Here is a 26,701-nt window from a genome sequence, read left to right on the forward strand (position 1 = left end):
ATGGGCAGGTGCAGGAGGGAGCTAAGGACGTCAAAAGAACTGCAGAAAGGATGCTCATTATTTCTAAAACTATAATTTATATATGTAAATTTGATTTGGTTTATTTTGTTTTCTTTTACTTTTTCTACTGCCAACATGACAAAGATATCGTGAAAGCTGACTGTCAGTGAGAGTTTTCACTGGCCAATGTGCCTAGAGAGGCTATTCCCAGGGGTGCAGAAGGTTCTCAGGCCTCTTCCATCTTCTAGTCCTCAGCTCTTATATGCACTTGCCAACTTGGTTAGCACTCAGGACCTGCATGTTATAGATATGCGCTTAGTATGAACCAAGTTGAGACCCAAGAGCTTGTTCCACACAGGCCACCAGTGACATATCAGATGAGGCTTTCTGTGCTGCAGTGAATTCAGCAAGTTTTTTACCAGTCTCCTACAAATGACAAGCTCGTGTTAGCCCAAGCATTTATGCTCCTCCCTCTGCCTAAGGGCTAGGGATTTACCCGAGTAAGGAATGGTGGTGGGGCAGAGGTGGAATTGAGTGTGTCTCACCCACTTCCATGGTTGTGAATGAAGCCTGCTAGTGATGGTGGAGTTCATGCCAAATGTTAGAAAGATGGTGCCCATCTCTGCAACTCTTTCTCCCTTTCCTGCACTCTCCAAGGCAAGAACAACCTCTGACCACCTCTGGAGCAGTTCATGTCTGCAACTGATTCTTACACAATTCTGAGGGAAATTGAAGGTGCTCAGCTTCTTGCCAAAGGGCACATTGAGAAGATGAGTCTCTGAAGAAAAAGAAACCCAAACCCTAGCTCCTCACTGCTGGTGTGCAAGTCCATTCACTTGCTTCCTCTGATGCAGAACTCCAGGAAGGCAGGTACTGGCTTCTCCTTCCCCATGGGAATACAGGAGACAGATTAAGAAGGGGAAAAAAAAAAAAAATCATTTCACAGCTAGTCTGCCCTGAACAAGAAAATCCTGACACCAACAAACTAATCAATGGTGAAAGTTTATGAGGTCAAGGTTTCCCTTTTCCATTATTCTTTTGATATTTATTTTTCTTCTGATTGGCTGGGACCTGAGCAGTGCCCTGGAAGACCTAAAAATATAAAATCCTTTTTTGTCTTCCTCTGGAGCAAACCAAAGACCATTTGAATACATGTGTGTGGGGAGAAGTTAAAAGTAAACTAAAGCAACTTGTAAAAAAACAGCTCGTCCAGCCAATCTTCAAGTTCTGACCATAAATTGCTGTTAAGTCAGGCCCAGGAAACTTGTCAGGAAACTCAACATGAAATGGGAAAAGCAGGTTTCCCTCCTAAGAGCAGGTCCTCTGGATTCAGTGTTTTATGTTAAGACTTCTGGCCAGGAATGCTAATGCCAAACAATTAGTAGATATGGCAGCAGAGTGTGAGCTGTGCCTGAAGGAGGCAGCCAGGACCATCAGGGCTGAGCTCTGAACATGTTGGCTGCCTGAAACTCCTCAGTGATTGTGCCTCCTCCCTTGTGCTCCGCAAAATGCCACTGAGCTGTCTTGGGTGGCCACCAGTGAAGAACTGCCGGGACTTTCCCTGACCTGGCCACTAAGAAGATCCCAGCCTTTGTAGAGTCTTTTCCACTAGAATCTATAGAGTGTAAAATGATCCTTAAGCCAAATGAGGAGTGTTTATAATAAACTCCCTTGGTATGAAGGGAAAATGGCAGAGGATCTGGGAATATCTATGACTGGAGCTGTATTGGAAATGTTGAGGGCCCCTGTCTTAAGGCACTACCCATGCTTTCTGCACTGAACTTTACTTGGCAGTCTTTTAGTGGCAAAGGCAAAGCTGCTCCCTCCATCTTTCCTGTTCTTAGGCTCCTTGTTGGTCTTTGTGCTGCTTCAGTGCCTATGGTCACTCTGGTAGAAAAAGGGAAAACAAAAATACCTCATTCCCTACCAAGGTCTGACAAACAGGAATCATAGCTGCAGCATAAGCTTCTCTGATGGATTCTGCCTCAGCAAAATGAAATTAAGATTTCAGGAAAAAAGCCCCAATTCTGTGGTACCAGTAGAAAAAAAATGCATCTGAAAATTGCTAATTCTTTTTGCTTATTCTTTGCTCTGTTCACTCCATCAGCCTCTCCATATTATATTTTCAGCTCAGTTTAATGAATGCCATTTATTAAACTAAGACCAGGGTTCTGCTCTGGGTTCAGAAAGATGTGCCTGGTAATATCAATAATTTTGTTCAATTGGATTATTCTTATAGAGAGCAGATCCCTGCCACTCTGAAGAGTACAAATTGTGAACAACTTGCCTCCAGTTGTGACCAACTGCTCACATTTGTTAGGAGGCAGCTCCACACTTTGCAGGCAGCTTGGCATCCCTACTCCTCCCATCAGCTGGCACTTCTGCTTCTTTCCATTTCCCTTTCACATACAGAGAGAGACCAGATCTTAGTGTGGTCCTGAGTCTAGCTTGATGGTGGGACACTAGCACTATGGCTACCTTTCCTGTATTTACCAGCTGCATGGGCAACAGGATTCACCTTTGTCACAACAAACAGTCCTTATCTGAATGCAAAACAGACAGCCCCCCCAACTGTGTATTCTTCCCTTTGTAGTGTGCCATATCTGGACCTCCTTTACATTGACATCTGAGAAAATACAGACTACTTATGTGCTATTGATCCCTCTTTACTCTGATCTTCTCCAATTATTTGGGCAAAGGGACAGGGCTGATATGCTTTTAAAGGCTTGTATTAATCAGAAAAAAAGAGATAAAAAAACACCTGAAATCTCCCAGACAGATCCCCTCAGTCTATTGTTTGGGATTTTAGTGTTGAAAATTTTGGGTCAATCTCAGTAATGCATTGTGTTCGGGCACCAGACATCCAGCTATCTGTCTATCTCAATATAAATCCTACCCTCTCTGAACCATAATACTCCTAGTGGAGTGACATTACCACTTCTCAGACTGACAGAACACACTGAGTACACATAACTTGGGGAAAAATTACAGCAGCGATTTGAAAGATCAGAAGAAAAAAAGCAGATTTCTGTTCCCTGACCATAAGGGGCCAAATCCCACAACAGTTTCTTTTAGTTGGCACAAATCATCATTGCTCAGTAAAACCCTGTTGTCTTTTTTCCCAGGTTAAGGGCAGGCCCAGCACTTCTCCAGCTACCTGTGATCCTCAGAACAACTTATTTCTGAAGGAAGAAAATATTTTCATTTTAATCCTAAGCAGCACCCTGGAGTTACTTCCAGGAATCATTGGTGAGTACCAGAAGCCAGACTGCCAGAAAGTGGGGCTGTGCTGAAAGAGAAGACCCCAAAGCCAACCATGGTGCCAGTCTGCATGTCTTTACTAACAGCCCTTGAGTGTGCTCCTCAACAAAGTCATCTGCTGAGAAGTTAATGACTACATTTAGGTTTAAGTTTAGGAACCTGGGAGCAAGGTATTCCTTTACTCCTGAACAGTATTCTATGCACTTTTCTCTAAATTCCATTACACTGGTCTTCATGGGGAACAGGAAAAAGACCTATAGACATTCCTGATGGGATTTTTATCTAACAAGATCTGTATATGGTCTGTGCCAAATAATGCCCTTGTAAGCAAAGAGCAGAAAACAGAAAACCGTCAAATAGACACCACCTCCTTCTGAATGCACCAAATCTCTTAAGAATTAACATTTAAGAGACCTGTTTTCGAGAGAAGTTGTTGGGCTGCCTGCCTGGCTCCATTTCCCAGCGCCCAGTCTGCTATGGTGGAGCAATGTGTGCCATGCAAGGAGAATGCACAGAGGAAAATAAAGAGCATGGAAAGTATTCACTTGTCATATGTCACAGGGGATGGGATGTAACCTCTGCTGATGAGTGAAGATAATTCAAGAAGGGAGGAAAAAAAGAAAATCTTATCCTGCAAAGACAAATTTGTAGCTGACTGCACGGCCCATGGGTTTCATGGCCCAATTGTTTCCAAATCCTTAGAAATCAAGGTAATTAAAAACTAGTTTCTATTAGAAAAACCTCCTTTTTAAGACAGATATTGTATTACAGCACTTTACCATAACAACCAGGGCTCTGGTCTGCAGCACACATCTACCAAAAAATGTCTGTGGGCTTCAAGGACTGGACCTCATATAGCCAGAAATCTCAAAGGTAGACAACTTGTTACTGTGAGGATTTAAGTTACCCTGCTCTGCATGGAACAGGTGCTTCAGACAGACCAGCTGCTGGATCTGTCCTACACATGAAAAAGGGGACATCTGAAGAGGCAGGGAGGGAGATTATCTCTTCCAATAATGGGAAAACTTTGCTTCCTAAAGAGGATCACTTCAGTGTGCAACTTCAGCTTTCCAGGGATGCAAGAGAAGATAAGTCACTGTTGTATAAAAGGGTTTTTAAAATAAGCCACAGGGATGTGTTTGGCAAAAGCCATGTTCATTCCCTAGTCTACCTGCTCTAAAAAGACCAGAGCAACCAGAATAGCGACATTGTGTCTCCCTCCAGAATTGCAAATAATTGAAACATCTCTGCTAGGAGAACATTTAAAATTAAATAAGTATTAGTGGGCCTGAATCCGTGGCTGCCATAAATCAGTGTCACTTCACTGACTTCAGAGGAGCTGGTGACTGACACTGCCCGAGAACTTTACCTGATCATGGCTGTGGTTAGTACCTTTCCAGGCAGAGCACTGAGTTTTCTTTTACTGTGCTTCTTGCTTGGGAAATTATTTGATTGTTGTTCTCCTTTTCCCTGCAGCTCAGCCTTCTACCAAATATTTTAAAAGGTTGGATGAAACTCAGCTAAGTAGAAAAATTACCCATTTGAAATAAAAGCTGTCTTTAACTGCAGTCATAGGCAGGATGAAAGACACCTGAGAAACAGGATTTGCACCATAAACATTCAATTCTCTGCTACAGCTGAATCAAATACTTCAGAGACCAGAGTTTTGATATTCACTTCTATCTGGCCACAGTTACCATAGCCATAAATTAGTCAAATATGCAATTATTGCATTTGATATATCACTGTGGGAATGAGAAATAGTGTTCTAGCACAGCTGATTGTACATGACTTCCAAACCATAAGGACATCAATTTAATATTCTCACATTGATGAAGCACTCTGCAACCCCTTATTAATATTCTTGCCAACTCTTGTATCAGTTTTGCCCTGGAGAAGAAATTTTATTGAGTTTTTTAGCCTCTATTTTCTTTATACAGTGTAAGTGCCAAACACTACCCCATACAGATTCAGTTCATAGTTCTGCAGTAACTCTCAAAGGTCAGTAACACCTTATCTACATCAGCCAATCCACCACCCTTGAAGCCAGCCCACAGTTGTATGTTATCAATGATAATTAACCAAGCTTTATTCCTCTACAGCCACTACTGACTTAGCATGGATGAGGTACTGGGGAGCTAGTGGAGTGCAGAAATCACACAGATAATTTCTGCTCCCACAGGAAAGATAAAAGGAGTTTGTCTTTCTGCCTACCCTAGCAGTCCTTGGTGGTTCTGGCCATGTGGAGAGCTCACACACACCTCTAGGCATTGCAGGTTGTACTTGAAACTTTTTTGTATTACAAAGTACCTATGTTCTAGGAATGGCCACCCAAGGGAGCTGTGGATTTCAGGGTGGGGTTTTTTATTCATTATTTTGAGCACTTACTATCTGAAGTGCCTCCGAATCCTTGATTCCTACTTCTGAGGGGAAAATTTGTACTAGAATATATCGATTTTGGCAGAGTTGTCTCCAATGATCGTTATCTCTTGCTTGTGCTTTCTCCCCACTCACCCTCTTTATTTTACTTGCTACAACCACCTCTAATTATAAAGAAACAAGATGTCCTGGTTTCAGCTGGGACAGAGTTAATTTTATTCTTAGTAGTTGGTGCAGTGCTGTGTTTTGGATTTGGTGTGAGAACAATGTTGATAGCACACTGATGTTTTTAGTTGTTGCTGGGTAATGTTTATACTATACCAAGAACTCGTCACTTTCTTGGGCTCTGCCAACCAGAGGGCTGGAGTGGCAAGAGAAGCTGAGAGGACACACAGCCAGGACAGCTGACCCGAACTAGCCAAAGAGATATTCCATACTGTGGGAAAATCACTTTGAGGGGGGGAATTAGAGAAAATTGGGCCCTAATAGAAGTGTAGTATTACAGAAATCTTTTTAGGGTAAAATACAGCTATTCACCTTCAGGATGGTTGGCATGCGCAGAATCTACATCACCACAGTTCCCTAACCAACACATCCTGGCAGCTCAGCACATGCTGATGGGAGTGATGGAGGATGGAGCAGAGTGGAGACACCACAGCCAGGCTCTGTCATGCTCCCTGCAGGAATGGGAACTCAAATGGCACCACACAGCTGATAAGCTGCACACCAGATGTCACATGAAGAATCCATGAGATGTCTGTGGCTAGAGCCAACCATTGTGGTGAAATTACTTTCCTCAGATGAAATAATCTCATTGCAGTACTAACGCACACCTCCCTCCCAAAGTTATCTGCCTCCAAGGTACTACTACACCTCACTGGGCACATGATACCAGTTAGTAACAACAATAAGTATGACTAGAGTCACTCAAGCTCCACCTAAATGTGATTCCGGGGGGGGAATTGTTGGAATTGTTTTCTAAAATCCCAGATTACCCAACTCTGATTCAGTGTTCACAAAGTTAGGTCAAGCTGACTCACTCTCTAAAGTTGTTATGAATGAAGGGATTTCTAATCAAGGTAGTCAGCCTTGGGGAGGATGAGAAACAGAACAGAGAGTGAAAAGAACATCGTTATCTGTGTTACACAGAAAGAAGCCTTCAAGTGAGGAAAGTTCTGGCCATGAGAGGAAACAGGATGATAAGGTGTTGCAATCCACTGACATCAACAGAGAATTAGTTGGAAATAGGACAAAGATAATAGTGGTAGTGGGAGATTGCGACCTCCGACTCAAATACATCCACTCACCCCCGAAAGAGAGCAAAACCCTGCTTGAGGAGCATGTGTAGTTAGTAGAGAACATCAGTAGTGCTATCTGAGGATGCGTACTAATTTGCATTAGAAGCGAGAAACTTGTAACCAATCCTGTGTATGGTGAATGAATATGCAATGTACTATGAAGTATAAAAAGTGGACAGATGAGGGGAGAAGTTAGGGAAGACTCCATTGTAATTTCTGGGATCCGTTGATGGACTGAACCTGTCTTCTTCCCCATAGGGATGCCTCTATTGGGTAAGATCTTTATTCTATGATTAACTCATGCTAGCTGTTATTAGTGATTATAGTTTGGTTGTATATCACTTCAAGCTTGTTTTTGCAGGCAGTCCCTATCACCAGTAATCATGAACCTTAATTTGTCACGATTTTATATTAGTAAAGAGTTTTATTCTGTAAACTGTTAGTGTGAGTCCTTTGTGGGTGCTAGCAGTTGCCGGCAGGGGGTAACGCATTCAAATAAAGTGGGAAGATCTGCTGAGGGGTCCCCCTGATCCTGTTGGCATGTTTCCCTGAACAAGGCAGTTGTATCGCCCTCTGATCCAGTGGGACTGTTCAGTGAAGGGTCCCTGTAACAGGATGCTGACAGACTGGTCGGGCACAAGGGTCTTGGCTTTCTTGGGGTGCTGATAGACCAATCAAACACCTGGGGCTGAGAGACACCCCACCCCCACCCCCCCTTCATGTGACACATACCACTGAACATCATGCTGAGTACATATAAGCTGGGGGAAGAAGAAGGAAGGGAGGGACGTTCAGAGTGATGGTGTTTGTCTTCCCAAGTAACCATTACGCATGATGGAGCCCTGCTTTCCTGGAGATGGCTGAACACCTGCTTGCCAGTGGGAAGTGGTGAATTAATTCCTTGTTTTGCTTTGCTTGTGTGTGTGGCTTTTGCTTTATCTATTAAACTTCTTTATCTCAACCCACATTTTTTCTCATTTTTATTCTTCCGATTTTCTCTACCATCCTGAGCGAGTGGCTGCATGGGGCTTAGTTGCCAGCTTGGTTTAAACCACAATACAAGAGAAGAGAGGCAGATATTTTGGAAACATTTTGCCATCTGAATTTTTCAGGACTTTATTTGCTGCAGCTTGTGGTCTTATCTGCCACATCATAGAGACCCTTTCAGTTTTTGACAGCAACTTTAAAGCACTTCCAAGGAAAACAAAGGACTTTACTGTGGCCTAGATTGCTTGTGTCGCAAAAGGGAGATTTATAAATTAAAAAAAGAAAAATACATCCAGAATTAAAATTGAGTGAAGATCTTTCTTTCTTGATTAAGAAAAAACACTCTGGTGGATTACATCAGACTAGGTGATGTATGTGGGGTTTTTGTTGGAAGCTTCTTATTTTTTGAAAGGAGTTCAATAAAACAAAGATTTTCCTTAGAAAAATCCCAATTAGAATTTTTCTTGAGCACCCTCTTGAAGCACGTAAGTAATTGCCCTGATGTCAATATGGTTATGCACATGTTTCAAATTGGAATTAAGGACCATGAAGAACTGCAACCAAAGTAAAACTGGATAAAAAACCAGAAGTGTTATTGTGTTTCTGCCAGTTAAGGGAGCTGCTTGCTCTCAAGTTTTGCAATAGCTGCCTGTGCCATTCCCATGGGCCTAGCTGGCTTCTGTCCTAGCATTTTGGGGAAAATTCTTGTTGCAAGTAATGACACTATCTACTGAATGGGCAAGTCAGAGACTTACAGTAGTATTTTGGAGGCTGACTGGAGTTTACACTTCAAACAAGCCATGGGGGTACAATAACATGGTGTCAAGCCATTAACAAGTGACCTATTGCTAAGTAGGGCTTATTACTGATGGCTTAGACCAGAGCTGACTGCTATTGCACAGACATAGCCAGAAGCTGATTTTTATCTGGCCATCATGACTAAAAATCTTGTGTTGGCTTCTAGGATGCTGTTATGGATGTTTCCGAGCACTAGAAGCAGATGAGCTGAAGAGAGAGCTGGATCTAAGCCATTCTGTGCTTCTGGGTATCCTTGCTGTCACCAAGTGTCCTCTCCAATCTAACTTTGCATGGTACTCCTTGTGGCAAATCAGATCCTTCCCTGGGATACACTCCTTTGGTGTCCTCCTGGGACCACAAGCACTTGGATAATCCCTTTTGTTAGGTGAAAAAAACAAAACAAACAAAAATTTTTCCTGGAGAACTTTCTCCTGCTAAAAGATAGGTACATCTCCAGATCTTTCAATGGACTCACTAAGACTGAAGTCTACAAGAGAACAAGGAACTTTGAGCCACATTTACTCCTTTGATAAGGACTTTCTGCACCGCTAATAAAGGCTTCTGTAAGCAGAGGATGGAAGTGACCTGGTGGTAAGAACTGAACTGACTTTGCTGGACAGCAGAGCATTAAAATCAAAGTAAAAGCCAGGAAGGCTAAAGGACTTCCTATTTAGTGGCAATAATTCAAGATTGTTCTCCTGCTTTGCAGAAGCAAAGGAAAGGGGGAAAAAATGCTCTGAGAGATTTGGAATTTTATTGCCATTTTACCAACTGATTCCTTTTTGTATAATTTATTGGGGAGAACCGAAACACACAAGTCCTAGTCCTGCTACTGAGTAATATTTTTATAGGAAATATACTGAGACCTCAACATCAGTTTGGTCACGAAAAGGTAGAGGCAGAGCACTTCATAATGATCCATGATAATGAAAACAGCATAGACGCATACTAGTGAATCATTAACAACACAGGGGTCTAAAGCCCTGCACTTTTTTACACAACCATAAGAAACAAGTATATCTTAAGTGACCACAACTATGCTATCATATAAAGTTATTGCTTGGTGCCAAACAGCTGGGGAGATACTTGTGTCCTTTGATCCCTTTGCAGGTGTTATTGAAAAATCTCCACAACAAAGACAGTCCCTGCTTTAACAAAATAGCATGCATGCATCTCCTGCTTTCTCCCACTAAAAGCTGCAGTAAAAAGCCAGTGTGATGAAGCAAAAACATATGGATATGGAAACATATTTTGGTTTCAAGCTTCCAAGAGGTCTTGTCATAAGTAAGGAAAAGAAAAGAGGTATTTGAAGAGGGAAAATGCATTGACAGTTATCTTCATATAGTTACATATAAAGGAGAGTCTAAGCTAAGGAGGCTGTATCTTGCACATGCACCTAATACGTTTATTGAAAGGTTTCTTAATCCATGTTGCCTTCAGTGCAGCACCTCTTTCAAAGACATTTTGATCCCATTCCTTAATTCTCAGTGGAAAGGATATTGGTCTGACAGCTGGAACAATATATTTTTTCAAAGATATTAGAGACACCAGTGAAAAATTAGAGCACTTCATATGTGGAAGTTCTTTGGGAAGGCTGAAGATAAGGATTTCCTGGCTGTACCTTAGATGGGTCAAAAAAGGCCTGAATCAGAATCACTGAATCATAGACATTACAGATATAATGGCCTGGAAAGGTCACCTAATCCCTCTCTCTGTCACTAATGCGGAACTACAAAGTGCTTGTTGCATCTTAGGGCCACCCTGGGTGCTGGGTTTATTGGGGAATCTGGTGTGGAACAGTTTTAACAGCAAGGAGACTTCCTGTCTCTGTAAAAAACACATATGGTTTTATATTTCTGTTTCTCCAAGAACTATCTAATGGAAAAGCAAGCCAGTGGTATAAAATGTTTCTTTTTTTTTTTTTAAACAGCTCCATTTTTGTTGTTGGTGATAGGCTGGGATTACAATGAAACTAGCTGCTGCTTCTTATATTTTTGACACTGTTAAATGTATTAGAAGTTCCCTTGGAGCATCAATTAGGTTCCTTTCCAACAAGACAAAGTACATGAGTCTAACAATGAGAACCTTGTTAAGATTTGTCTAGGTCCTCACTCTAGCAAAGTGTCCATGGCACTGGTTGGGTTTATCTACACACAGAAGTTAAGAGTAACTGAGCAAGAAATGTGCATGAATTCTTCTATTAATTTCTTGGGTTTAGGAAGAAAGAAATTAGGGGTTATTTAGTTGTCAGGGAGACATATTTACATAAAGTAATTATGATGGGGTGAAATTGAATGCAAACTATACCACATGGAGAATGAAGAATGCTTTAAAACACTTGCAACAGAGAGCTATTGAGACAAACACTATCCCAGTCACATGGAATTAAACTGCAGCCCAGTCCCATCTCTTAATTGTAGTTTTTCTTCTCTCTCTTTGGCTGAGCAAGGGGAATTAGGACAGCTGCTGGGTCTCCTTTAGTGGCCAGGAAGACTTTCTAGAGATGCAGGATGCCCCTGGGGTGGGAAACCTGGCTCATCCCTTGTTAAGCATCCTTCTACCTCTTTTTCTAAAGAGACACATACAAACTGTTTCTGGTTTATGTGTGGGTGCATTTCTGTGCAGGGTAACTCTAGCCAGAGTGAAAAAGGCAGAAGCTAGAGAGTCACAGACTTGAATCTTTTTGAGCATCTACAACACAAAGAGAGGCTACAACCATAGCTGGCACCCCCTTCACCATGAAGTTACCTGTGCTAGTGCTTTGTATCCAGTGGTTCCCACAACTCGTCAATAGGGACGATTGGCATCCTTTGGCCTCTTCAGCTGCACCTTCAGCCTCTTCATGCCAATCTGGAAGCCATTCATAGCCTGGATAGCAGCTTGGGCACTGGCAGGATTGTCAAAACTCACAAAACCTGTCAAAACATGAGGCAAGGCAGGGAGCTTAATGAGCTGAAGGGGGCCAAGGCATATGCATACAAAGACCACTGAGAATGAATATGGGGAAGGGGGTGAGGGTGGTGGGAGGGAGCAGGTAGAAGGGTGGCTGGGCAGGAAAGAGAGGAAAGGATGGTTGCCAAAGGGGGACAAAGGATAGGAAGGGTTGTTACAGATGGGTGTCCCAGGACACAGCACCTCATCTGAGTGACAGTTTGCAAGCAAGACTATGTGAAATACAGAGATCCAATAGCTGGTACCATAGTACCAGCACACACAAGATTTGGGTCACCTTTTAACTGAGTGTCAGCAGATGTGATGTGATGCATGGTCTCAAAGCACTCTGTCTTGATCTTTTTCCCTCCATCATGACTGAGGTAAATCTTTAGACCCTCCTTCACTGAGCAAGATAACATTTCCTTTGCCTTCCAATATTCTCAATGAAGAGAAGCTGATATACCTATTGCTACTTCCTTAGTATGGCAATATAAGTAAAATGAAAATTTAATAAGTTCTCCATTATGGTATTCATTGGCATGAATAGTTTGACTTTTGGCCAATTAAGCAATATAAGGAGCTTTATTAACCGGAAATTTCTGCAGTATTTATGTTGACTCTGCAGTTGAGAAAGATGAACACTGCTGCTTTCCTAATATGGTTTCCATAAGTAGCTTCATACCTTGCCAGAAAATCATCCAGTCAGCCATGGAGCACATCCATCAATAGAAACACCCATAGTGACTGAATATCGTATCTAAAGGCCACCTGAAATTACATTCTTTGTCTCAATGGAAGACTTGCTCTCTGGGGATCAGAAGAGCCAAGATAAATCAGAACCATGCAGGATGAAATGCATCTAACGCATTCAACTTTGGAAAGTTTTTTTTTGGTGTGGGTTTATTTTTCTTCTTTTTTTTAATGTTAGATCCAGGAAGAGGCCCCATTTACCCAGACTATATATGACAGTAGTTGTAGTGACCATGGGTCTGAGACATTAGTGAGGCAGAGGGCCATCACATTAAACAAGAATTTCCTCTGCTACCTTTGCCAGAAATGTTCCTGTGTGCCAACAACACTTCTGAGCACAAACCCTGGGTAAGACTAGCCTGGACTAGCCTGCACTCCAAAGCCATCTGTTTTGCCACCTCTGCAAAGCTCTGGCAGCACAAATCAACCCTAGGAACCCAGTGTCTTTCAATAGACAGGCTGAAATGAAGAGACAGTTTGTGAGCTCCTCAAAAAGATAATGTTGAGCATTTACTGCTAGGTATACACCTGCTCCTGACAACAGTACCAGACATGGCTTACAGCCTTGGGCTGTACTGTGATTGCATTCAGCAGCACCTCCTCCCTTTTCTGGTTACTCCTTGAAAGTAAGTCGGAGGAGATGAAGACACAAACTCCTGAATCCGACCAGAAGACCCTTTATTAGTCAAAACCCCACACTTATATATCCTCATTCGCTGTTCACGCGCACCATACTAAAATATCATTGGTTAATCAATACTGTTCACATGCTTCTTAGCTATATTTCATTGGTTAATTACTAAGCTAAAACCACACTGAACTTCTTGCATTTTTTTTTCTCTCTTCCTTCTTATCTCTTTGTGTTTCATGTTCTCAGCCAGCCACCGACATGGCATCACACATCCGCTCCAGCCTTGCTTCATATCCCGATTCTCTTCCGGGCGTTCAGCCAACCTTATGTTACTTTCTGGGCATTCAGCCTTCAAGGTCCTTCACAGGCATCGTGGCCTCCAGCACTTGCCATAAAGCTCTCTACATAAGTCTCACAGATGACAGTTGCTTGCATTTGAAAAAGATATATGCATGCATACACACATATATATGCAAAAAACCACCTCCTCACTCTTGCGATAAAGCTGTACTACCTGTCTTTGGCTAATAACACAGTGTTTATGAGAGGTCATAAAACATGATCTTAGTCTCAAAGTGAGACAACAGGTTTACTGAGTGTGGCAGACATGGTTTTAAGAAGGCCAATGGAATAAACAGGCATCCCTCTTAGGCCTCCCATCCTGAAGCTGAGGCTCCAAGTCACAGGTTCTCCATGCAGTTTTCCTCACAACCACCTAAATGAGGAGGTACCAAAACTGCAGCTCTGAAGATGTGAGCAAAAGCGTTGCTCCAGCCTCACAACACTGTCCTGGTTTCAGCTGGGATAGAGTTATTTTTCTTAGTAGTTAGTACAGTGCTGTGTTTTGGATTTGGTGTGAGAACAATGTTGATAGCACACTGATGTTTTTTAGTTGTTGCTGGGTGACATTTATATTAAGTCAACGACTTTTCAGTTTCTTGGGCCCTGCCAGCGAGAGGGCTGGAGGGGCAAAGGAAATTGGGAGGGGACACAGCCAGGACAGGTGACTTGAACTAGCCAAAGAGGTATTCCATACCATATGATGTCATGCTGAGTATATAAACTGAGGGAAGAAGAAGGAAGGGAGGGACATCCAACATTATGGCATTTGTCTTCCCGAGTAACCGTTACGCATGATGGAGCCCTGCTTTCCTGGGGATGGCTGAACACCTGCCTGCCCATGGGAAGTGGTGAATGAATTCCTTGTTTTACTTTGCTTGTGTGCGCAGCTTTTGCTGCTTTACCTATTAATTTGTTATCTCAACCCTTGACTTTTACATTCCTTTTCCAATTCTCCTCCCCATCCCTCGGGGGGGGGGGGGGGGGGGGGGGGGGGAGTGAGCAAGTGGCTGCAGGGTGCTTGGTTGCCAGCTGGAGTTAAACCATGACAAACACTTATCACTCTCTAGACAGAATACTGGAGAGTTGAGTAATGAGCTAAGGTATTATTAAATGACAATGGATTTGTTTTTGTAATCACTTATTAGCCAGTAAGCACCTGGTAATGTTCCCAGTTTACATTTGACTGATTGAATAATCTATCAGTGAACAAGGTCACAGAATCATAGAATGGTTGGGGTTGGAGGGGACCTCTGGAGATCATCTAGTCCAACCCCCTGCTAAAGAGGTTCACCTAGAGCAGGTTGCACAGAGTTGTGTCCAGGCAGGTTTTAAATATCTCCAGAGAAGGAGACTCCACAACCTCTCTGGTCAGCCTGTCCCAGTGCTCTGTCACCCTCAAAGTAAAGAAGTTTTTCCTCATATTCAGATGGAACTTCTTGTGTTGCAGTTTGTGCCCATTGACCCTTGTCTTGTCCCTGGGCACTACTGAAAAGAGCCTGGCCCCATCCTCTTGACACTCACCCTTTAGATATTTGTAGACATTGATAAGATCCCCTCTCAGTCTTCTCTTCTCCAGGCTAAACAGGCCCAGCTCTCTCAGCCTTTCCTCATAAGGCAGATGCACCAGTCCCCTCATCCTCTTTGTAGCCCTCTGCTGGACCCTCTCCAGTAGCTCCCTGTCTCTCTTGAACTGGGAAGCCCAGAACTGGACACAGCACTCCAGGTGTGGCCTCACCAGGGCAGAGTAGAGGGGGAAGATCACCTCCCTCAGCCTACTGGCCATGCTCCTCCTAATGCACCCCAGCATCCCATTGGCCTTCTTGGCCACAAGGGCACACAGCTGATTGACGGGCAACTTGCTGTCCACCAGCACTCCCAGGTCCTTCTCCACAGAACTGTTTTCCAGCAGGTCAACCCCCAGCCTGTACTGTTGCGTGGGGTTGTTCCTCTCCAGGTGCAGGATCTTACACTTGCCTTTGTTGAACTTCATGAGGTTCCTCTTTGCCCAACTCTCCAGCCTGTCCAGGTCTCGCTGGATGGCAGCACAGCCTTCTGGTGTATCAACTGCTCCTCCCAGCTTTGTATCATCAGCAAAATTACTGAGGGTACGCTCTGTCCCTTCATCCAGGTCACTGATTAATAAGTTGAACAGGACTGGACCCAGTACTGACCCCTGGGGGAGCGCCACTAGTTACAGTCCTCTAGCTAGACTCTGCACTGCTGCTCACAACCCTCTGAGCTCTGCCATTCAGCCAGTTCTCAATCCACCTCGCTGTCCACTCATCTAACCCACTCTTTTTGAGCTTACATATGCAGATGTAATGGGAGGCAGCGTCAAAAGCCTTACTGAGGTCAAGGTAGGCAATATCCACCACTGTCCCCTATGATTTGGTCTCAGCAAAAGAACAAGCTAAATACGTCCTAATTTCACCTGAGTTGATTCAGTCTTTAAAATACTGCTAGAAGGTCCCTTGGAAATGCATTATTTGAGCTTCAACTTGAAATTTGCTGTCTAGCTATCTCACATTTTGAATATAGGATGTAGTGAAATCCAGTTCTTTTTTAAATCACCTCTGGATTGCTAATGACCCTGTCCAAGACACATCAGCTACATCTATAACAGTATACAAAAACTGTGCCAGGGAAGTTCAGAAAATATGAAACCCAGTCATCTCTACCACTGAATTTTTAGAAAGGTCCTTGACATAGTTTTGATTTGTGCTAAACTCCAAACAATTATTGGACAAAGTATGAGTATTAGCACAGGACAGAGTCTGTTTTCAGTAGTTTGTTTGGATGTGGTTATGATATTTTGGGAAGTAAGAAAATTTAATAGTTTGGCTGTGGGCTCTTCTGTGCTAAAGGAAAATGTCAGATATGTTTACTCATATATACTGATATATAAGGGTTAAATGAACAAGAGATTGGCCAACTCTAGTGAGTTGGCAGGGGTTTACTAATGTCTGTAGGATGTAGGGAAGATACTTAGTTGCTATGTATTTGTGGTCTGGGATTTTAGATAAAGGGGTGTAGAACCATAGGCGTATGTCATAAATAACCTTGGACAGTGATAAATGAGCGTTACAGAGGAAGATATGTTTTCCTTGACTAAAAGGAAGAGGATGGTGTGTGTCAGAACAATAGGATAATAAGTTTTAAGACAGCAGAAATCAACTGCTATGTATGGAGGCAGAAAAATATGTAAAATGTTTTGGGAAATAGTTAAATACATATTATTTTTATGAGAAATATTATGCATATGTATTAATTTGTAGCATAAAATTAGTGAGAATCAGATCTGGAGTGTGCATACTAGAAGGAGCGATTCCCTATGCACCCAGTGCCACAAATAAACAATACCTGCTTAACAATGACTCTGTTGTTGTCAAGCTTTATCTCTGAATCCTGGCTCAGCAACACCTAGCCTCCCACTTCAGCAAGGAGTGCTCAAAAGCAAGAGGACTTGAAAACTCCTATGTTGCAACACTCTCCAGACTATCAAGCTGCAACAATGTCATTTACCATCTCATACCAACACACTCTTCATACCAGTCCCTCTGCTGCCTTCTCCTCATTTCCCCTCCCCACCCCTTCTTCCCTGGCTGCTCTCTCTTCATTGGCTTTCAACCACTTAACAGAACCAGCAACAGCTGCACCTTATCTACATCAACCAACCCCCCCACGGTGTTTCACCTAACCACCATAACCGTTCCACAAGTAAATTTTTCCCACACAGTCCACTCGCTGCCCGCCTCTACCAATCCCCCCTTTCTCCTTCTTCTGGACACTTCATACCCCCCACGGTTATTCACCCAACCACCATAACCGTTCCACGAGTAAATTTTTCCCGCACAGTCCGCTCGCTGCCCGCCTCTACCCATCCCCCCTTTCTCCTTCTTCTTGACACTCCGTACCCCCCCCCCCCAGTTTTTCACCCGAACACCATAACCGTTTCAACAAATAAGGTTTCCCACACAGCCCGCTCGCTGCCCGCCTCTACCCATCCCACCTTCCACCCTCTTCTTAACACTCTGTAACCCCCCCCCAGTTTTTCACCCAACCACCATAACCATTTGAAAAAATAAGGTTTCCCACACAGCCCGCTCGCCGCCCGCCTCTACCCATCCCCCCTTTCTCCTACTTCTAACACTCTGAACCTCCCCAAAATTTTTAAACCGACCACCATAACTGTTTCAACAAGTAAGGTTTCCCACACAGCCTGCTCGCCGCCTGCCAATTCCCATCCCCCCTTTCTCCTTCTTCTTAATCATCCGTACCCCCCCACATGGTTTTTCACCCGAACACCATAACCGTTTCAACAAATAATGTTTCCCACACAGCCCGCTCGCCGCCTGCCTCTACCCATCCCCCCTTTCTCCTTCTTCTTAACACTCCGTACCCCACCCCCTACGGTTTTTCACCCGACCTCCATAACCTTTTCAACAAGTAAGGTTTCCCATACAGCCCGCTCGCTGCCCGCCTCTACCCATTCCCCCTTTCCCCTTCTTCTGAATGCGCCGTACCACCCCCCTCCGTTTTTTCATCTGACCACCATAATCGTTTCAACAAAAAAGGTTTCCCACACAGCCCGCTCGCCGCCCGCCTCTACCCATCCCCCCTTTCTCCTTCTTCTTAACACTTTGTACACCCCCCACGGTTTTTCACCCGACCTCCATAACTGTTTCAACAAATAAGGTTTCCCACACAGCCCGCTTGCTGCCCGCCTCTACCCATCCCCCCTTTCTCCTTCTTCTGAACGCGCCGTAACCCCCCCCCTCCAGTTTTTCACATGACGTCCATAATCATTTCAACAAATAAGTTTTCCCACACAGCCCGCTCACTGCACCCCCTCCCCTCCGTTTTTTCACCCGACCACCACAACCGTTTCAACAAATAAGGTTTCCCACACAGCCCGCTCACTGCCCCCTCCCCTCCGGTTTTTCACCCGACCACCATAACCGTTTCAACAAATAAGGTTTCCCACACAGCCCGCTCGCCGCCTGCCTCTCCCCATCCCCGCTTTCTCCTTCTTCTTAACACTCCGTACACCCCCCACAGTTTTTCACCCTACCGCCATAACCGTTTCAACAAATAAGGTTTCCCACACAGCCCGATTGCCGCCCGCCTCTACCCATCCCCCCTTTCTCCTTCTTCTTAACACTCCGTACCCCCCACCACGGTTTTTCACCCGACCATCATAACCTTTTCAACAAGTAAGGTTTCCCATACAGCCCACTCACCGCCCGCCTCTACCTATCCCCCCTTTCTCCTTCCTCTGAACGCACCATACCACCACCCCGCGCTGGTTTTTCACCCGACCACCCTAACCGTTTCAACAAATTAGGTTTTCCCACCCAGCCCGCCAACCTCCCGCCTCTACAAATCCCCCCCACTTCCCGTCATCTTAACATTTCGTAAACCCCTCGGTCTTTACCCGACCGTCATAATCTTTTCACAAAAAAGTAAGATTTCCCCACCCATCTCGCCAACCGCCCGCCTCTATAAACCACCCCCACCCCCACCCCCTTATTTCCTTAGGTCTTTAGCCAACTGTTATACCCTTTCCAACAGAAAAGTAAGGTAGGTTTCTCCACCCATATCCGCTAACGTCCCGCCTCTACAAACCCCCCCTGGTTTCCCCTGGTCTTTACCTGACCATCGTACCCTTTCCTACAAAAAAGTAAGGTAGGTTTCCCCACTTATGTCTGCAACCGCCCGCCAATACACCCCCCCCCCCCATTTCCTCTGCTCTTTACCCGACCATCGTACCCTTTCCTACAAAAATGAAAGGTAGGTTTCCCCACCCATATCCGCCAACCACCTGCCTCTACAAACCCCTCCCCTGTTTCCCCTGATCTTTACCCAACCGTTGTACCCTTTCCTACAAAAAAGTAAGGTAGGTTTCCCCACCCGTGTCCACCAACCGCCCGCCTCTACAAACCCCCCCACTTCGTTTGCCCTGGTCTTTACCCGACCATCATACCCTTTCCTACAAAATAGTAAGATAGGTTTCCCAACCCATCTGCCGACCGACTGCCTCTACAACCACCTCCCCCACCCCCGATTCCCCTGGTCTTTACCCAACCATCGTAACCTTTTTACAAATGAGTTTCTAGCACAGCCCACTAACGCCTCTAGAAATCCCCCCCCTGTTTCTTCGTCATAACGTTTCATACCTCACGTCTTTACCTGACCTTCGTCACCTTTTTACAAATGAGCTTCTAACACAATCCACTAATGCCTCTACGAATCCTGCCCCCCCCCCGTTTTCTTTGTTTTAACGTTTCGCACCTCACGTCTTTACACGACCATCGTAACCTTTTTACAAATGAGTTTTTCCACACACCCGCTAACGCCTCGACAAATCCCAACCCCCCCCCGTTTTCTTCGTCTTAAGGTTTTGTACCTCATGTCTTTACCCAACCGTCGTAACCTTTTTACAAATGACTTTTTCACACAGCCCGCTAACGCCTCTACAAATCCCCCCCCTCCATTTTCTTCGTCTTAACGTTTCGCACGTCACCCCTTTACCAAACCGTTGCAACCTTTTTGCAAATGAGTTTCTCACACAGCCCGCTAACGCCTCTACAAATCCCACCCCCACCGCCGTTTTCTTCATCTTAACATTTTGTACCTCACCCCTTTACCCAACCGTCACAACCTATTTGAAAATGACTTTTTCCACACAGTCTGCTGAACGCCTCTAAACCCTCCCCCCCGTTTTCTTCATATTAATGTTTCGTACCTCACCCCTTTACCCGACCGTCGAAACCTTTTTACAAATGAGTTTTTCCACACAGTCCGCTAACGCCTCTAAAAATCCCCCCCCCCCATTTTATTCGTCTTAACGTTTCGTACCTCACGTCTTTACTCGACCGTCAAAACCATTTTAAAAAAGACTTTTTCACACAGTCCACTAACGCCTCTACAAATCCTTCGCTCCAGTTTTCTTCGTCTTAACGTTTCGTACCTCACGTCTTTACCCGACCATCGTAACCTTTTTACAAATGACTTTTTCATACAGCCCGCTAACGCCTCTGCCAATCCCCCCCCCCCCGTGTTCTTCGTCTTAACGAATTGTACCTCACGTCTTTACCTGACTGTCGCAACCTTTTTACAAATGAGTTTCTAGCACAGTCCGCTAACGCCTCGACAAATCCCCCCACTCTTTTTTCTTCGTCTTAAGGTTTTGTATCTCACGTCGTTACTCGACCGTTGTAACTTTTTATAAATGACTTTCTCCAGAAAGTACGCTAACGCCTCTACAAATCTCCCCCCTCCTTTTTCTTCGTCTTAACGTTTCGTACCTCACGACTTTACCCGACCGCTGTCACCATTTTACATATGAGTTTTTCCACACACCCGCTAACGCCTCGACAAATCCCAACCCCCCCCCGTTTTCTTCATCTTAAGGTTTTGTACCTCATGTCTTTACCCAACCGTCGTAACCTTTTTACAAATGACTTTTTCACACAGCCCGCTAACGCCTCTACAAATCCCCCCCCTCCATTTTCTTTGTCTTAACGTTTCGCACGTCACCCCTTTACCCAACCGTTGCAACCTTTTTGCAAATGAGTTTCTCACACAGCCCGCTAACGCCTCTACAAATCCCACCCCCCCCCCCGCTGTTTTCTTCATCTTAACATTTCGTACCTCACCCCTTTACCCAACCATCACTACCTATTTGCAAATGACTTTTTCCACACAGTCTGCTAAACGCCTCTAAACCCTCCCCCCCGTTTTCTTCGTCTTAACGTTTCGTACCTCACGTCTTTACCCGCCCAATGCAACCTTTTTACAAATGACTTTTTCACACAGCCCGCTAACGCCTCTACAAATCCCAACCCACCCCGTTTTCTTCGTCTTAACGTTTTGTACCTCATGTCGTTACCTGACCATCGCAACCTTTTTACAAATGAGTTTCTCTACACAGTCCGCTAACGCCTCGACAAATCCCCCCACTCTTTTTTCTTCATCTTAAGGTTTTGTATCTCACGTCGTTACTCGACCGTTGTAACTTTTTATAAATGACTTTCTCCAGAAAGTACGCTAACGCCTCTACAAATCCCCCTCCTCTTTTTAATTCCTCTTCACGTTTCGTACCTCACGACTTTACCCGACTGTCGTCACCTTATCGGAAATGAGTTTTTCCACACAGTCCACTAACACCTCTAAAAATTTGCCGACTACGCTGTTTTCTTCATCTTACGTTTCGGACCTCACATCTTCACCCGATCATCGCAACCTTTTTACAAATGAGTTTCTCACACAGCCCACTAACGCCTCATCAAATCCCCCCCCCCCGTTTTCTTCTTCTTAACGTTTAGTACCTCACATCTTTACCCGACTGTCGTCACCCTTTTAAAAATGAGTTTCTCACACTGTCCGCTAATTCCTCGCCAAATTCCCCCCCTCTTTTTTCTTCGCCTTAACATTTCGTACTTCACGCCTTTACCTGACCGTCGCAACCCTTTTAAAAATGAGTTTCTCACACCATCCGCTAACGCTTCGACAAATCCCTTCCCACCCGCGTTTTCTTCGTCTTAACGTTTTGTATCTCACGTCTTTACCCGACCGTCACAACCTTTTTACAAATGTGTTTCTTACAGAGCCCACTAACGCCTATACAAATCCCCCTCCCAGTTTTCTTCGTCTTAACGTTTCGTACCTCAACCCTTTACCTGACCATCGTCACCTTTTTATTAAAGAGTTTTTCACACAGCCTGCTAACACCTCTACAAATCCCCCCTCCCCCCTTCTCTTCTTCTTAACGTTTTGTACCTCACGTCTTTACCCGACTGTCGTCACCCTTTTAAAAATGAGTTTCTCACACTCTCCGCTAACGCGTTGACTGCGGCGAATGAAGAGACGGGACGCAGCTTGATGCAAGCAAATGTCAATTTATTGTACAGAAGCACGAGGTTTTATACACTTTCAGAAGCTGCGCGTTTTAAACAGATTGGTTCTTGAAGCTAAGCCTTGCATACTAGGCAATCCCTGATTGGTGGTTAACTACCATCAATTAACAACAAGGTGTTATCTTTCCTTGGTGCCATCCTTGGCGCCATCCGTCCCCCGCCCCCCTGTGCTCTGCAAACATGCCTCATCATGTTAATTGTTGTCTAGACAAGCTCGAGCAAATTCCCCTCAGCTAACTGATTGCCGCGCATGGTCCCAGTTTGCAGACCGCTCCTGCATCTCCCCCTTCCTGTTGCACAAAAAGAACCTTTGAAACCGAACGAGTAAAAACAAGGTATAAGTAATAGAACAAATAAAAAAAAACAACTGAGGCATATTATCAATGTCAAAATAACCCACTGTCTCTGTTCCGTACAATTTTACAATTTTCCCTTTTTTGTTTTTGAACAGCTAGTACCAGGTTTGCCATGTTCTGCAGGGCCCTTGCAAACATGACAGCAACCAAGGTAATAGCAAACAAACAATACTGCCAATTGATTGAATGAATGCCAAAAAGGCTGAAATTTTCTCAGATTTTGATAACATGTTGCTGCAATGGGGCGCCTAAAATCCACGCAGCACATACCATCAAAATCCTCACAGCCATGTCCCTGAACCAACAACAAAAAGCAGTGGCAATTTTGACTCGCATTCTTAACTGCCTACCAAACAAGGTGATTTAACTCTTTAATACTTTCCCTGCTGTTACTCCGGATAAGAGAAGAACCGCTGCGACACGTTCCCATCATAGCCTCCTACTACATTAGCATCTACAGAAAGACAATTATCGACATTCAATATCATCTTTTTTTGGATTAACATTATACATAGGTGGAAGGGCACACCAAACAAGAACTGGTTCAGTCAAAAAGTTCGAAACATAGCATGCCTTCTCTGAACATACCTCTGGGGTCATTCCCTTCATTCCCTCTCTTTTTTATGCAAAGAGAAAAACTTTTACCATAACAAAGAAGCCCCTATTTACATCTCTGAGCCCGGACACAAACCGCAGCTGTATGCTCCACCAGGCTCAGGGCAGAAATCATTCATGCAGTTACATAGCTATATATCTCTACAAGCGTGCAGACACCTATGAAACACTAGATAACCATGTTCATCTTTCCTGTTCTCCTTCACAATACCTAGCTGTTCTCTCATCTCTTGTTAGGTCAAATATTCTCCAGTTTCCTCTCCTGTATATCTCTTCAGACATTCTCTATCCTCCCCTTTTTTGCTTGTTAGTTGCAAGGAGGCAAAGGTTGTGTGTAGCTGGGTGACCATGACCTGCTTTATGTTACAATCAACTAAACACTGGATACAGAAAAAAAAAGCATGGGAGACATAAGGCAAACATCAATAAGGTGGTTAAAGGTAATTATAATAAATCCTGTAATACTTTTGAGTCATGGCCCAAAGTTTCCCAGCCGTGAGAAGAGACCAAAGGCATCCCGCCCCTGGCTCTGTTGCAGATCTTTGTTTTAAGGCTTTTGAGTTTTGTATACTTTTGTAAATTAATTCACAGTGGTCACTCAGATTCACGTAACACATCCTATCAAAGTCTTCATACTTGTGTCCCTGTGCTAATAATAAAAATCAATAGCAACTCGGTTCTGTAGCAACATATGATGGACAGAATCAACATCTGTTAATAAGCCAGAAAAAAAAAGAACAGTATTTGTAGTATTACTTTGTTTAGCAAGCTAGTAGCCTAATTTACTAAGGAAGTTAAAAGCGTGTACTATTCTTACAGAAGAGATTAGAGAAGCAAAAATCTGTTATGCTGCATTCCAGAACTCAGCCTGAGAATTACAGTCTGCTGTGAGTTCTGCGTTACAATCATTTGACACATGTTGGGGTTGCGATTGTGAAAGTTGCCCATTTACAATTTTCATTGGCATTATCACAGCTAGTTGTTTTAAAAGCATCCCTTGAGCTTCCTGATGTTCGACTTGTTGCAAAATATTCTGAAGCCAATCAATCAAGTTAGTATTAAAGTTAGTGACTCTCTAGGACCCTGCAAGACTGTGGCAAGACTCCCGCATCCTGACTGCCTTAATAGCCATCTCATTCATTTGCAAACAGTTGTCTCTGGGATACCTTGCCTGAGTCACAGAATCGGCACAATTAATTTTCTCCAGCCAACTGCTCATAGTTAACAGCAATTCCCAGATTAAGGTTTTCAATCAAGGCCACTACACATAGCTCACAAAAATCAAATAACCACATCATATACTGTATCAGTTAGTACCATACAAAGCCATAACTTCCAATCATGCAGTGTGAGTGTATAAAGCTCTGTCATCACTTCAAGAAGGGACATAGCAGATGTATTATGAATCCTCCCTTCCCGCACTGCTTTGCTTAACCCTTTAACAGCCTCGTATTGCACAGGCTGCCACTCTGCAGGTTAATTTGTCTGACAAAATACTGAACATGCCATAGCGACTCCCAAATCCCATCACTTAAGTGTTTCCCACTTGCATTCCTGCCACCAATCCCTCAGACCCCCTTTCACCCTCCCCAAAAATACAATCAATGCATCAGGAGAGACAAGGGGGTGGGGGAAAGGTCTAGCTCCTTTTCCAGATCTATAGGACCTGGATCAAAAGGTTTATCAGTGTCAATGGAATCATTGTCCGAGTTGTCCTGTTCCCGTGCTTGCTCCTGTGTTGTGAGGGTCGCTGCAATCAGTGACAGAAGCTTTGGGGGCAGAGGAGGTGTGGACAGAATCGCCATCACTGACTGTGTCTTGAGAAGAGTCGTGCTGTCGGTGGAATTTACAGCTTCCTCTGGTTTAGCACCGTTAGTAGAATTAGTCCACACTTGGCAAAGAGTAGTCAGAATTTGCCACCAAGATGCTAAATGCATTCCCGACACGGAGTTCCCCTCCGCGGCAGCATCATACAATTGGCTGCTGTCTGTACACACTTTCATTCTTTCAAAGTCTCTAAAGTTTCTTGGCTGCTCACCTGTCTCGATGAATACAGGTGTTATCCTCGGGGTTTAGGTTGTCCGCCTGGTCCAGACAGCAAGTTCAGCCAAGCCGTCTCCTCCGGAACGCAGCCCTCTTCCACGAGCTGTCTTTTTTTCCGTCCTTATTCTTCCAAGGCTTCGGAACACCACCATAGGGGTCACCATTTGAGGAGACTGAGGCACGGACTCCCTGATCTGACTAGAAGACCCTTCATGAGTCCATATACGTCTCTTTCTGGGGACGAAGCCTGATTCCCCATTACGGATTTCCCACAGCTCACCTCTCAACTCCGGAGGGATTTCTGCCGGCTCCTGCTTCCTTTCAGCAGATCATTCAAAGTTCTGTGGGATTCGCTGCATGTCGCTCAGACAGGCGATTCGAGAGCCCTTCACGTCAGATCCTTAAACGCATCACGTCGGGGTCACCAATTTGCGGCGAATGAAGAGACGGGACGCAGCTTGATGCAAGCAAATGTCAATTTATTGTACAGAAGCACGAGGTTTTATACACTTTCAGAAGCTGCGCGTTTTAAACAGATTGGTTCTTGAAGCTAAGCCTTGCATACTAGGCAATCCCTGATTGGTGGTTAACTACCATCAATTAACAACAAGGTGTTATCTTTCCTTGGCGCCATCCTTGGCGCCATCCGTCCCCCGCCCCCCTGTGCTCTGCAAACATGCCTCATTATGTTAATTGTTGTCTAGACAAGCTCGAGCAAATTCCCCTCAGCTAACTGATTGCCGCGCATGGTCCCAGTTTGCAGACCGCTCCTGCAGTTGACAAATCCCCCCGCTCTTTTTTCTTCGCCTTAACATTTTGTACTTTACGCCTTTACCCGACCATCGCAACCTTTTTAAAAATGAGTTTCTCACAGAGTCCGCTAACGCCATGACAAATCCCTTCCCCCTCCCATTTTCTTCGTCTTAACGTTTCGTACTTCACGCTTTTACCCAACCGTCGCAACCTGTTTAAAAAAGAGTTTCTCGCACAGTCCACTAACGCCTTGACAAATTCCTTTCCCCCCCGCCGTTTTCTTCGTCTTACGTTTCATACCTCACGTCTTTAATCGACCGTCATAACCTTCTTACAAATGTGTTTTTCACACATCCTGCTAACGCCTCTACAAATTCCCACCCTCTTTTTTCTTCGTCTTAACGTTTCGTACCTCACGACTTTACCCGACTGTCGTCACTTTTTTGCAAATGAGTTTTTCCACACAGCCTGCTAACGCCTCTACAAATCTCTCCCCTCTTTTTTCTTCATCTTAACGTTTCGTACCTCACGCCTTTACTCGACCGTCACAACCTTTTTACAAACGAGTTTTTCCACACAGTACGCTAACGCCTTGACATATCCCTCCCCCCCCCCGTTTTCTTCGTCTTAACGTTT

At 44.3% G+C, this 26,701-nt stretch overlaps 1 protein-coding gene across 11 annotated transcripts in view; it reads right to left on the reverse strand.

Annotated features, from left to right (window-relative positions):
• Window positions 1-11,510: 11,510 nt before the first annotated feature.
• The window catches only part of LOC121080478 (CUGBP Elav-like family member 4), an 817,088-nt gene continuing 801,897 nt past the window's right edge, over window positions 11,511-26,701 (reverse strand). For all 11 annotated transcript variants that reach the window (XM_040578501.1, XM_040578511.1, XM_040578506.1 and 8 more), the window contains one exon: window positions 11,511-11,638. In XM_040578501.1, coding sequence (XP_040434435.1) covers window positions 11,511-11,638 — 128 coding nt within the window. The remainder of the gene's footprint in view (window positions 11,639-26,701) is intronic.

The sequence above is a fragment of the Falco naumanni genome, chromosome W (genome assembly GCF_017639655.2).
Source record: "Falco naumanni isolate bFalNau1 chromosome W, bFalNau1.pat, whole genome shotgun sequence".
NCBI lineage: Eukaryota > Metazoa > Chordata > Aves > Falconiformes > Falconidae > Falco > Falco naumanni.